The 14,648-nt window shown below is 36.6% G+C and overlaps 1 protein-coding gene and 1 long non-coding RNA gene across 10 annotated transcripts in view; one reads left to right on the forward strand and one right to left on the reverse strand.

The window, feature by feature from the left end:
• The window catches only part of LOC139799198 (uncharacterized), an 82,245-nt gene extending 75,706 nt beyond the window's left edge, over window positions 1-6,539 (reverse strand). For 2 of the 7 annotated variants that reach the window (XR_011727136.1, XR_011727133.1), the window contains exons 1-2: window positions 6,515-6,539; window positions 309-378 (exon numbers count right to left, since the gene is read on the reverse strand). This is a non-coding gene — a long non-coding RNA (uncharacterized lncRNA). Of the gene's footprint in view, window positions 1-308; window positions 379-5,328; window positions 6,474-6,514 lie in introns of those variants that run through there. The other 5 variants (XR_011727138.1, XR_011727137.1, XR_011727134.1 and 2 more) reach the window with 5 other exon arrangements.
• Window positions 1-14,648, forward strand: part of PALMD (palmdelphin) — a 47,535-nt gene that overhangs the window by 11,540 nt on the left and 21,347 nt on the right. For all 3 annotated transcript variants that reach the window (XM_071750891.1, XM_071750892.1, XM_071750893.1), the window contains exon 2: window positions 12,681-12,726. In XM_071750891.1, the coding sequence (XP_071606992.1) occupies window positions 12,681-12,726 (46 nt within the window). The remainder of the gene's footprint in view (window positions 1-12,680; window positions 12,727-14,648) is intronic.

Genomic DNA, 14,648 nt, shown 5'->3' on the forward strand with positions numbered 1-14,648 from the left:
TCCTAACTTACACAGATTCATTCATGCTTCATCTAGGCTCATGTCAAGACAGCGAGGAGACACAGTCCTTATTCTTACATTTCATTACTCAGACCACCAATCAGCAAACCCAGTACCCATTTGAAAATCACTGACTGGTTCCACACTATAAGACAGTTTAAAATGTGCAAAGTTCCAAGAGGAAGGTTGCAAGCAAGTGGATTCAGCAACTGTCACAACAAACTTGTTCTGTAAATATGCTCTGTAACCAGGACAGTAGGACTGTAGATGCTATTATAATACTGACAGCTGCTAAAAACACCACCTACCAGTGACAAATTCTGGTGTTAGAGGTTTTTGAAATTTCTTCCAGCAGTGTAAAAATTCAGAAAAAAAACCCTGAAAAATATTGATAAGAGATATCTTAAATTGTACCAAAAGCAGGGTTTTCAATTGTTCAGTAAGACATTTGTTTTTATATAACTTGAATCTTTTTTCTTGTCTTCATTTATCCAATACTAACTACAAAGAAAGTGCTAGATTGAGAGTTGAATATAAGTATATTGTTTAGGTATAAATATTAAATTTAGTTTAAGGAAAGAGTCTTACTCCCACCTGTACTCCTACTTGTGTCTGTCAACTATTATTAAACTTTATCTTCAGAGAAAAACATGGAAACGTTTAATTAAAACTAGAAAGTGGTGTCTGAGTTTGTAAGGAAAGTTTAGGTGCTCTCATAACATGAAAATAGAGAAACTGGCAGAGTAAAAGGTTTTTTTATGGCTGAGGAAAAGAGAATAGCAGCTTTGTGCCAGAGGTATTAAACCTCATTTCGGTAAATGCCCAAAAGAGTACTAACAAGTTTGACTGATCCCTGACTAAGTAGTTTTGAATCATCTAATTTGTTGCTTTCCTGACCACGCTAAGACATTCATCAGGCTTTGTTATAGGTTTCATCATTTTGCCTTTGCCACTCCCCTGGATTATTGAGCATTGATTATAAAGCCAAAGGAATTCTTTTAAAGTTTGTGGCAACGAAGACTGCACTCAGACTTTGCTGTGCTAACTGTTTAATATTCCTGTTAAAAATCTCTTCTAGCATACAGAAATTCCAGCTTTCAATATCCAGTCACCAAATTTCATTATCATTTTTTATGGAGGCTCTTTGTTGTTAAATTTCTGTTTCTTACTGTGTATTCCTAAGAATCACTTAGGTTCCTATTTAATAAGTTAGGCTCCTTTTGCCAAATAAAATTTCTATTAAATCCTTCTATCATTCATGTCACAACATGCCAGTCAGGTTTGAGCATCCCTCTTGGAACACTGCCAGCAAAACTGGACAATTTATTCCCCATAACGGTTGCAATCATTCCCAAATAAAGAGGAACTTCAAATAATTTTAGAACAGTTGCCTATTTAGCTACAGTTTTGCTGTCAGAGTAATATTCATTTGATCATCTAGCGTGACTCCCAGATTCTCCTCAGTATCAGGAGCTTTCAAGGCAGTGGTATAACCTAAGGAATTTTATCCTTCCTAAACATATGACCCTGCCTTTGGCAGTATTGAAATCAGTGGTGATCACGCTGTGCCAATGAACTGTCATCTCTACTTTTTAGCCTTCACAGTTCTTGAGTTGGCTGTATGTAAAATTGGTTCCTAATGAAGGCATCAATTAAAATAATTTGTCTTTTTGTCTTCTCTACGACTTTTCCCAGAAGTCACAACTGATGATGTTAAACTGACAAGCCAAAAATTAGCTGGCTCATGCTATCTCTCCCTTTTAAATAGCAATGCACATTTCTCTCAAAATTTTAAACCACAGTACATGTTACAGGTTAAAACAGTAAATTGTGTTAAAGTCTACACTTCTACTTACTGCACTGAAGAATATTCAGAAAAAAAATAGCCCTCTCCATTCAAGAGAAAATAAGAAGGGACAGAAACCATAGCCAAGGCTTTAAAGCTTTGTGAAAGCAGCTATTACTGTCTTAAAATATCACACCAGTTCAGTTAGAAAGTGTCATTGTTAGAAGTCACTAAGAGCTCTATATCAAACTTTAATGTCCTGTAGTAGAAAAAAATTGTTTCTTGATTGTGTAGCATTACTTGCTTTTCAAGCAGGCCTATCAACACTAATTCTGATCCCTCATAGTCCTGAAAGGGAAAAAAACCACAGAAAACTACTTTTGATGTTCATTTAACTACAAAGTGTTCAAAATGTTGTCAATTTATCCTTTACTTCTAAAATACTTGAAAAGACTTTTTATATGCCAATAAAGGTGTAAAGTTTCCAGCATTTTTTTATTCCTGTTCAAAGGGGAAAAAAAGAATTTTCAGTTATTACATTATTTTCTCAGGCAATATATGAATCCTCAAGTAAGAGCTGTCTGATCAAGATACCTAACAGTAAGCCATTACCAGTTGAATCAGATGGTTTTAGACTCAGTTGCTCTCAATCAGCTTGTTCTTTGAAAAAATGCCACAGATAAAAACACTGAAGACCACAAAAGGCCACTTACAGTTCAATTTAAGAAGCGATCTTCATACTGCACAATGGAATAGCAAAATCTCAACCAGTGAGTACCTTACTCTAAGCAGTACTGGTTTCAAATTATAATTTTAAACTATTACAGGCATTTACGTTATGTCTCTCCTACATGTGAGCCTTAAGAAAAAAAATAAGATTCACTTAAACTTCAAAACACATAGGAAGCAGTTAGTCATTTTTTTTATTACACAAGGCCACTGCAAAGGTCTCTTTGCTTTGTGTAGGCATTATTGTCATGAAAAAAAAAATTAAACACTACTAATGAAGAATTCTTATGATATGCAGGAGTCCAAAGGAAAACAGACACCTTCAGCTATTCTTACACAAAGCTTTGTTATTGATGTGAATCTTGCAAACTAGAGTTTGAAAGGAAAAAACTGAAAGTGTGATTAGGCACATCTAACAGTATTGTAATTGAGCAGATCAGAGGAAGATGCCATGAGAGACTTTCTGCAAGCATCTAAAGTGCTGAGAATAACCCAAGCAGACTACTAATTTAACCTACAGATAAATGAGAAAACATGACAGATTTCAAGCTTTTTATTAATCATCCCACATCTGAATAGAAAAAGGTGGCACCTTGTTCATGAATTGTAAACCTTTCCATTACTCAGAAGGATCCAGTTATTTAGAATTACTAAAAGGAAAGATACTTGAATAATCAGTACTTCCAAAGAATGTTTATACAGAGAGTTTAAAGTAATTTTCTAGGAAGATAAACAAGAAGAGTCAGGAGTCAAGATGTTTTGTTAACTCGTATTTCTCTTTGAAAGCTCTATGTAGCCAGAATAAAATGCTGCTTACTTCAGCCATGCTGATCTTTCAAAGTCTGACCTTTATACCTTTTATTATTCATGCTGTTTTCAAAACTGGCATTTAATTTCCTACACCACCAGCATTACACACAATGCAACTTCAGGGACCAGTAAGTAAGGAATATTTTCAGAATGTTCAACAAACATTAAAACTGCTCTTAGGGTGTCATAATGGCTTGGCTTAGGGAAAATTAAACCAGGAATTCAAATTGTGGTCAGTTTTGACTGCAGTCTGTTGGTGCAGACTGTGCACTCTGAGAGCTGCCACCCTGGAGAACAGGACCTTATCCACCAAGCACTGACAGAGATAGGCAGATTTGCTCAGGCTTTATAAGATTAATACAGGATAGGATAAAGGCTGATGATTAGAATAATATCTAGGAGAAGTGGGACAAGGGGGTGGAAAGGTGGAGGCTCACACAATGTTTTTTGGAAAGCAGACACTATCAATCTGGAGAAAGTACCAGCCAGCAGCTCAGCTGTCACTTATCCTGAAGCTGTCATAATGATGTGGCAGTAAAGACAAAAGGCTGCAGCCTAGGGAATAAGGGCTTACAAGATTTTTTTTTAACCCAATAGCAGGAGCCCCTGAACAAACCCATTCCAGTACCTGCATCATCTGTCTCAATTCTTGGTTTGCATATGGCAGCAGTCAGCTCAGCTCTGGACAGCAGAGTCAGTGCAAGCATGGGACACTCACACAGCTCTGAAGACCACCAACACACACCTTCACCTATTTTTTAGGACAGATCCCAGAACCACTATCTGAATATACACAAAGATAAGCATAGGTAAGAATTATGGGCATAGAATGCAGAAATTGTTCTTTTTTGAATCTGTACAGCAATTCTTGAGAATTCATGTATGTATCTTAAAAAATTGTTTCAATCCAGCTTCAGAGAGCCAGTATTCTGCTATCCCAATAAGGTGAACTTGTTCCTAGAGTTCTCTGAAAGTAAATGGTCACCAGAAAAGCTATTTTCTACCTATTGTTAAGAACAGGTAGCCCTAAAGACATCCCTTAATTATGGAAGTTGTTCAACTTGTGGTGGTGGCAGAGTACTCTAAAAAAAATTCATTTGCATTCATTTAAAACTATTGTGTGTATTTAAAGGAGGAGCCTGAAATGACAGCCTGTCAGTATTTTTAATTGGGATATATACAGAATTATTAAATTAATGAAGGCTTAGGAGATAAGAAATAAGCCTATATGATTAAAAGACGAGATGTTCTCTAGATATGAGTAACACATGAAATGAAGCTGTGTCAACCTTGAAATAAGTTACAGGCATTCATAACTGTAAGAGGAATCAGCTCAGAATATCACTTTCGAGGGCTAAGGGTCCCCATCTGTACTTAAGCCTAAATTTCTTTCACTTATTTAATTAGGTCCCCAGAATTGCCTTCCTCTGCTAGCTGGAGGTCCAAATAAACCATATAATGGCTAAGGTTGGAAGGGACCTTAAAGATCATCAAGTTCCAACCCCCCACCATGGGCAGGGACACCTCCCACTGGATCAGGTTGCTCAAGGCCCCATCCAACCTGGCCCTGGACACTTCCTGGGGGGGACCACCACAACTTCCAGGAAAATCTGTTTCAGCATCTTACCACTCTCACAGCAGAGAATTTTTTTCCTAATACCTAACCTAAATCTAAATCAATAGCATCAATAAGTTGATGTTACTGAAATTCTTTGATCTATCCAACTTCATCTCTTCACCTTCTGGGCCATAATATTAAAGAGGTCAACAACAAATCAGCACAAGTTATTGGTATTTACAATATAAATTTCAAGCAGCACATGGCTGCACCCCTAAGAGTACCAAATGTTGATATGAACCTGCATGAACATATACTCCATACAACTGGAGAAAGGCTATTTACATAAAGAACACTTCAGTCTCAGTAGAATAAAAGACATGAATAATTTTTACTGGTGTTTGAAGTGTAGACTATATGAAAATATGTTAATACTTACAAGTACACATGGTGTTCCTTCAGTGACAGATTACTGCATGTGCACTCCTTGGTTCTCCACCCATTGCTTGTGATCCACTGGAAACTGCGAATATAAAACTTGTCATACAAGCACTGAGCAGCTATGAGATAATGACTTTTTATTACCAGCCTGAGCTATATTAGATAAAATAAGTAACAAAACAGACCAACTAAAATAAAGAATGATAGCAGTTCACTGTAACTACTGGAGTGTTCTTGATTTTTCCTTCAAACACCAAAATCAACTGTTTTCAATCTAATGGTGACTACAAGCAAGAAATATGGAGAAAAAAAGTTTCTAATCCAAATCAAACTGCCTTCTTGAAGTCTCCTAACTTTACTGGCTGAAAGCCTGAGAGCACAGGTAGCTCCTCCTTACAGCAAATTTCTTGAAACAAGAAATTACCTGACAAGCCTTTTCAGATTAACAATGGGGATCAAAACCCTTTTCAAAAAAATTCATGGATGGTTATAAAACATTACATTTTGGTATGCCAACAGCATTTTAAAGACTAACTCAGCTTTTGGAGAGGGAAGGGGAGAGAAAAAAAAAAAAAAATCCCTATTGTGTTAAATAGTCTGTAAAAGTGAATTAAAATTAACAGCTAGTTGATCTAACTACTTCCCTTTTTTCCTACTCCTCCCTACTCTTCATCTGCTCTTTCCTCTTCCTTTGCATTTTCCACAGCAGCCACAGTTCCACCCTCTGTCCTCTTGCTCTACCACATTTTGGCACTCAGACTTCCCTGAGCAATGGTTCTGCTCACTAGCTCAGCAATAGCCACCTTTTTGCTTGGTTAATTCCCTGCCAGCTTAGTGAGCAGAATTAGCACACAGGCAGCCAAGCAAGCTGTGGGAATACATATCCAGGACTGAGAGAGAGAAGGAGGATGCCTTAGCACCACACAGCCATTGAATCACTTCAAACATTTCATGTAACTTCACCCTCAGTGAATACCAGGCAAACACTATAATATCATTCACAATATCCACCTCAGACTCTGGTGAAAAGAAGATAAAACTGGTCTGAAATCCTGATAACCAAAATAAATCTTACAGGAATAAAGGAAACGGTATTAAGCTCTTTTGCACCTAGTTAATAATCACCACTCTAAGGTAAGAGGTTAACTAAATATATGGTGCTATGAGAAGCAGAAGTAAAATATTTGAACCTGCTGAAAAACAGCAGTTGGTGACAGACTCTCTCAGGCATCCGGATGACTCTGCAGCTGCTTGCTCTGCACTGCTTGGTGCAGCCCTTCAGTCAGCCCCCGCGTTATTCAGATGACCTCCCCAGCACTGCAAATGAGCGAGGGACAGCTGAAGCCAACAGCGTGAATGACAGATAAGGTGAGAGTTTTTCTCAGCCACTGTCTCCAAATAGCATGCTACTCCACAAATAAAAAGGTCGTCTTCACCAAAGATAAATTGCTAGAAGTTTTACCTGCCATAAATAATCTTATCACCTCTTCGGACAACGAAGTTCTGTGTAATCTTATCATTAATTTTTTCCATTACTACTTGGAAAGTCTTACGCAAAACAAATTTTATGTGGGATATTTTTTGCCCACCCACAGTGCAGAATATCTGGAAGCACAGGAAGGATTGCCAGGGTCTGAAGTCATCGTGTTTTCACAGCAGTTTCAAGTTTCAGATAAATAGCTAAGCATGCGTGCTTATTATACACGTCATCACAAGGTCTCTCATGGTCCCCACACCACTGTGAGAGGGTAAACCCAAGGCCTGCAAGATGGCTGAGTTCATTTGGCAACTCACTGCTGACAGAACAGTCACATTTCCTCCATCTTTCTCCTCTTTCCTTCTTACCTCCAATGCTACTGTTCCTCTCATTTGCCATTGAGCCTACTCAGGTCACTGGCTTAGGAGACACTCGTAGATTTGGGGGTGTAGATTTGGTTGTTTAGGGTTTGGGGATCTTTTGCTTGAGTTTTTTTGTTGGTGGTGGTGGTTTGTTTTGGGGTTTTTTTGTCTGGTTGCTTGGGGTTTAGTTACTTTCTGAGAGATTAGCAATATCAATCCGTTCACAGATGAGTCAGAGTAATGCAAGTGGCTGGAAAATGTGGCTGGAAGCATAGGTGGAGAAATCTCTTTGCTCTGCTGAGAGCTATCAGATAAGATTCATCTCATCTTGCAGAACACCTGAGCTGTGCTCAGGGTAGACCTTGCTACAGGTTACTTGCTGGTTAGGCAGCTTTTAGTGAAGCAGAATGAGAGCTCTGCCCATGGATCAGGAGATGGGAATCAATGATGTAACTTAAAGAGCTCCCATTCTTCAGCCCACAAACAAGAGGCTGATCATTAGGGGAACTTGCTGGATGGCTTCACCACCTCTAATCTTGTTCCTGCCTCCTCTGCATCCCCCAGCTCAAGAAGAAAAGTTTTCTCCTAAGGATTTCCTGTTTCAGCTGTCTTCTAGACCAAATAATTGATACTTTCAAGGCATCCACCAGCAGCACTTGGACTTAGAAAAAGTATATTTGGCACTAAGTGCTCACAAAAACACCTCTGCAAGGCCCTAATTCTGCTCTGCAATCCTCCTGAGGCCTACACTGCAAAACCACTACAGCTCTCATGTTCTCTGAGTGCACCAGAAAGCAATGATCAGCACAGTATGTTATCCAATTGTATAACATATCGTGGGTTTTGTAAGTTTCCCTGAATCTGGCATGGTTACAGGGTGTTTGGTTCTGCTTAACAAAACACAACCAAACTACACAACAAGCGCAGCAGGTTCTCAGAGCCCTGATTAAAATTCCCAACAGCTGGTTCAGTAGGATTTAAAACTGCACACTATTCTTAGAAGTGTGTATCAGCAGCAACTGGAAAATGCTGAGTTGCAAGCAATACATTCCATATGTTTAAGGCTCTGATCCTGATTATTTCACACTGTTTGTGGCATTATTTATTGAAGTTTACATTTAACAAAAAAACCACAAAAAAACAAAACAACAACAACAAAAAAAAATAACATCCCAAAACACAAAAGCACAGAAAAAAACCCAAGCAAAACACAACCTTATCACTTCTTCAGGCACCTGGAGACATTCTGTTAAGAGTCTCACATATCATGTCACCACAGTAATTACACTTAAACTACTCACTGAAGTGTGATTTTTAAATGAGACACAACAGAGTTTAAAGCTACTTTGGAAAGCCTCCCATATTGAGTTTCATAAAACATGTACAAAATACATGAGGCCAAAAACTGAGAGGTGTCTGGAAACATGAAAAAGGCTACAAAAACATCCTTAACTGATTATAATAGACTTTGACAAAAGTCACAGTGTAATTTTAGAAAATAAGAGCAAGACAATTTGTACTTAGCAGAAAAGCATTCATAAGTAGGCTCCACTGGGCATATAATACACAAACCTACCATGGAAGAGATAGTGGAGCCAGTGCTGCATTTTAAAAGTTCTATAGAATGATGAAAGATATCTGACAAGCAGATTTAATATTAACAAAATAACCAGTGTTTTAAAAACAATTAAAGACAATGACCAACAACTGTTTCTTTTGTTTGATTTTCAAGATTTAATATGTTCATAGTTATGAATAGCAACAGGAAGGGAGTTGTACCAACAGAAACATAATAGTTCAAGGCTTTTCTTCCCAGAAATTCAGGGGAGCCTACTCATATAAAGAAGGTAACTTCATAAAACTGTATAAAAGAGAGATACTTGGATATTGTTTTTTTAAAGTGGGACTAACCAAGAAATTAATTATGCTAAAAGACTTCTCTAGTAGGGAATTACTTCTCCAAAATTATCTTCAAGGTAAAATTTTAATCCCTACTGAGAGCTGGCAGAGGTTTTGTTATGAACTTCCTCTATTATCTCAAAATTGTACTTGCTTTTAATAACTTTTAATATTGTAGAGTTTCATAGAGGGACACGAGGCTTTTTTGCTGTACCCCACCCCCAATTTATCATATATTTTTAAGAATACTGTCTAATATAAACTGGAGTCTGACTAAAGTATAAAAGAAAACATCTTAAATTTTATTTACCTGATGAAGGTTGGAGAATCCCACATGATTCACAGATCATTAGATTAAAGTTTTAGTGACTAAGAATATAAAATTCACTTTGATACCAAGTCCAAAACACCCTTCTCTTGTTTCAAACCCAGCTACAGAATGAAGCTCATCATGAAGCAAAATAATAAGACGAGTACTACAGAAAAAGGTGGTTCTTGAACTCTGTAACTGCTCTTTCCAGAAAGTACTGGCTACATTTTTAACTGATCACAATCTGATGAACTCCATTAACTTCAATCTCTCTTTTTCAAATGTATTTTTTAAAAAGTGAAAGCATCTTACTTGTTACCTTTAATGAGGTTTCCTCTTAGAAGCAACCGTTTGCAACTACAATAACCTGTAACTCACTCTACACACATTACCTTAGGTTAATGATTTGTTTCAAAAGAAGTCTTAGTGTCATGAGTGGAAGTAAAACTCAGGATTCTTTTGTTTGTAGAGTATGGTCAGGGACATCCACGAAAGTTTTGAAGTAACAGGATTTTCTACACTACTCTTCAGACTTCTCTCTAGACATCAATATCAGAACTCACATTTCCAGTTATGGAAGTGCTTCTGAGGTCCTGCTTCTAGATTCTGATTCAGGATACAACATTCTCCTAAATTCCCACACACTTTTCTGAAAAAATCCGTAATGTAACCTTTTGCTTTAGATTCTGATTATCACCCCTACATTAGGTACCCAGTGAAAAATGGAAATTAACAAAGGAAGAAATGAAGCTTAAAAAAAAAAGAAAAAGGGAAAAGAATTTAAAATTTTTTCTTAATTTTTTTAAAACTACTTAGCCCATGACAAACATTTTCCACATAACTCAGAATCCATTCTACAAAAAGAAATATATACAGCTGGTAGTTACAGAAACACAGACTAGCACATTATGCTTCCAATTTTTTTTTCTTTTCTTTTCTTTTTTTTTCCCCCTAAAAATTGCAGAATAGGTAGATAGTTCCATCTGGATATATTTTTGGCAGGCAAGTTCTGAAAAACCTAATTCCAGGAAACCTTTGGAATGAAAACACAGCTGTTCATATTGACTGATTTAACCTATAACACCATGGATATTCCTATTGGTGAAGTAGGCTTAAGGGGTAGACAAAATGACAGATGGTACATTTCTTCTCTTGCACATAAATCTCATTTAGAATAGGATTAAGATAACTGGAAAAAAACTATTGACTCAGCAACAAATCCTGACTAGCTAGGGGTTGTATATGATTTTAACAACTTAAAACGTTTAAAGTAGAATTTAAATACTTCCATAATAATAGCCAATTTAAAAAGCATGCATCATTCTAGAAACCTTCTTGAGGACATGTTAAATGCTTGCCTGGGCTTTAAATATATATAATTTATAGGGCTTTTTAAAAAACATTTAATTTTGGAGCACAAAGTTAAGAAAAATACTTTAGATCATACAAACTTAAACAAATGCAATTCCATTGATTCTAATTTGAACTTGAAATACTGATCTCATTTCTCCTCTCACTGAGAATGGAATCCCAATTGTATCAAAGTATAGATTCTGAGCCAAGATGGATTTACTTATTTGTGATGTTATCATCTGCTGTTAAATATCTTTTAAACATTTTGAAGTCCATATACACTCTTAAATTTTAAAATTAATTTTGCAGAAGACAAAGATGAAATAAGTTGAAGGGTTTATTTCAAGTTATATAAAGGCTATACTAAGTTACAAAGATAGACCACCTTCTCTATTGGCTTCTGAAGCAAGAATAAATTTAACTCAGTGGGATGCACTTATTCTCAAATGCATAAACTGAACACATTTAAATTCTCATTTAATCTGTGTCTCTTGATATACCTCAGTACACTTTCCTTTGAACATCACATTTGCTTTTATGTGGTAATTTTTCTAAAATTTTGGGTGCTGACCTAATGAAGCATATATGAATATTTAAAAAGAAATCTACACTGGACAATAAAAAATGGGGGCTTGACAAGTTTGGACAAAACTTCAGGGTGGATCACAGTACAAACATTAATGCATTGTTAATATAAGTGTGGAGGGGAATAGTCTGCTTGTGCCTGTGAATGAGCTATGATATACTAGAAGGACAGAAATTTAAATTAAATATTGATTCATATTGAACTATGAATCACCTCAGAATTTGCTAGCAATGAGCCTGATTGCCTGTCCTGATTTGCCAGCAAGATTCAGACTGCTGTATTGACATGCAAAGTGAAACCCCTCACCAAATCCTGCTGATTTTAGTCATCTCAGCAAATTAACAGGAAAAAACCAAACACGCTGACTAACTCTCTTGTTAGTGTTCTTACAGAGACTTATATGACATGATACTCAGGGAAACAAAGGGATTCCAAATTCACATTACATCTTTATGCTGTGTGAATTCAGCCTTATCTTGCTTAGAATTTTTTACACAACTAGATTTTACTACAGGCTGTTCCACTTGTTTTGCAAGTTGCCTAAAACGATTTTGGAAGGCTGACTTTCAAGTCAGATGAATGGAAATCCAGCATAACCACTGGCATTTTAGGCTCATCTTGGTAACATTGAAATGATGATCCTGAAATCCTTACTTAGGCAAAGCTTCCTCTTAGTCCTAGATAGCTGATCAGTAATTTCAGAGATTAACACTTGCATTCAATAATAGACCTGATTACCTGAAGTTTTATTTTATGATAGCAGTTCTAAACCATTCCTTAGGGTATGAATACAGCTCTTTTAGGAATTTCATCTCAGAAACTGAGCTAAAACTGCCATGTCAAAAAAACCTCCATGTCATCTAAAGTGCTAACATTACACACAGGTGAAATAAGTTTCAAAAGAAATAGGAATACTTAACAAGCTTGAAATATTTTATCACCAGAAGCATACAAGAAGGAAAGCAAGAAAAACAGGAATAGAAAAAGTTTATTTCTGCCATGGTCCTGGAAGATTCAGTTCTGGGCATTTAACAGTTAAAGAAGAAATGGCACGCTAACCGAGCACATTAAAACAAAGAGTTGGCAGCTTCTGAAGGAAAAGGGCTTGTGCTCCACTGTTCCAACTTGTCAGTCAACTTATGCCAGCACTCTCCACGTCTGCTTCTTCTACACACCCTCATTACATGTGTCTGTCTGGACTGATCTGCTCATCTGTTCAGGGACTCTCCTGACAATTCAAAAATTCTGCCTTCTCGCTGCTCTGGAATTGGATCAAATCACCTCGGCTTTTTTTGTAGCCCACCAGGAGGCTTTTTGCTTATGGTTTCATTCTGTTTTCCTTCACTACTTGCCTGTTTTTGACTTCTAGAATGGAGGAAGCTGAATTGCTGAAAGAAAGATTCCAGGCCATAACAGTAAGTGCTTACAGTTACAACTCACTATTTAAAAAGAACAAAAGTGCTTACAGTTTGTATTGTATTGTATTAATGAGCTACTGTATGTTTTCTGAAGAATGATTTATCCCAGGACAGGAAGACAATTATATCTGCTCAAAATTGTTCCTTTTTAATTTTGGTTCATAAGCTATTGCTTTAAAAACAGTAAAGTTGCTTGTACTGACTATTCTGGTTGTACTGTCCAATTCAATTCAAAGCAATGTGGGCAAATCAGTGGTGGACATTCTAAAATAAATATTGCTATCATCATAAGTGAATGTTTGCCTGAAGGACAGCAGGTCAAAAGGCAGCTAGAGAATTCCAGCACAAATCAATTCTCCCATTTCACAACAAATGAAAGAGATGAAAGATTTGGGGGTTTGCATTGTGGAATTGAATACAATTTCTGAGTTAGTGATGACCTGTTGTAAACATTGCTGCCTGAAAAGTTAAAAGGACAAGCTCAGATTAAGCAAATTCCTACTTTTCAATTTTCAGAGGGAAAAAAAAAACCCCCAACACTCTGAAGTTTAGGCTGAAGATCAAATATTTTCATTTTATCTTCTAAAGGAAAGTCTGATTCAAAAGATCTATTGTGCTTTAAAGAAACTACAGAGTTATTTTTTTTAAGAATTTGGCCTGATATAACAAAGATTACCAAATTCAGGTTCTCTAATTTGTTCTCTACTGAATCCTATTCAGTTACAAAATAAACTGAAATAAAATTCAGCCTTTGCAATGAAAAGAAAACAGCAGAATGATCATTCATTGCCACAGGCAATCTTTGAAAACAAATAACAGAAAAACACATTTTTCACACTCTGAGCACAATAAATTAGTTGTGAAACAATCACTATTGGCTGAATAAATGGTGAGCAGAGTCAAAAAATACCTTATTGGAATAAAAATAAATGTGGAAATCTACAGGAGTCAAAGGGGTTTTATTTTGCTTAGCTTTATATTATGACACTTGATAAGAGCCAGCAGGCCCATTTATCATATTTCCCTGTGAGCTGACTCAAGCCCACAATAAGGTAATGAAAAATGTTTTAGTGGTTTCAGAGTACATTTGATGTTTAACTGTAATGGTGTTTCAACCAGACTCACAAACTGGACTCTGGTGTCCATCTCTAGTGTATGGGCTCAAAAGATAAGAATGGTTCTCCAGTGAAGCCCATGCCTTGCAGTGTTTAATAATGGGGCAGCTTGCTTGCCTGCTGACAAGGCAATCAATACACATCTTAGGGTTAGCATACCCTACCTGTATCTTTGCCTCCAGATGTGTACTGGAGAAGTATTTTTTTTAAAAAACTGTGACAGCTTCCAGTGTTTTGCATTACTGGAAATAGGAAATCATATCTGGATTCTGACCATGACTTCACTGGTTATTGTTGCTGCATAAGGAATCTATTTGCTCTCTACATTTATCAAATAAGAGCATTTAATTGAAACACTGAGTGTATTTTTTTTATAAGGCACTGCAGAAATGAAGGAGCCTAAATAAGATGAAACTATCATTTGGTTTAAGAATCCACAGCATAAGTTGTGCAAGACAACAGCACATTACAGTTACAAGTTATTCCATGGGTCTGGGAATTTTTGTCCCAGGAAACATAATGTTGAGTGATATCTACAGAATGTATGTTGCAAAGGATATAAGGGAGGATGGCAAGGGACACTCAGAGTAGTAGACAACTACACTTGCACTAAAACTTAATTGGCTTCTATTGTTAAATGCCTGGCTCCTTGACAGCCTCTGGCTCTCACAGAGCTTTCAAATTCTTTTTTCATATCTTCTCTATGTAGCAAAGCAAAAAGAAAAGTGCTATTATTATTTTAAGATTTCATTATTCCCATAGCTCTGAAATGAAATGTGTTTTCTATACACCACCAGCAGGTGA

Source organism: Heliangelus exortis, chromosome 8, assembly GCF_036169615.1.
Source record: "Heliangelus exortis chromosome 8, bHelExo1.hap1, whole genome shotgun sequence".
Classification (NCBI taxonomy): domain Eukaryota; kingdom Metazoa; phylum Chordata; class Aves; order Apodiformes; family Trochilidae; genus Heliangelus; species Heliangelus exortis.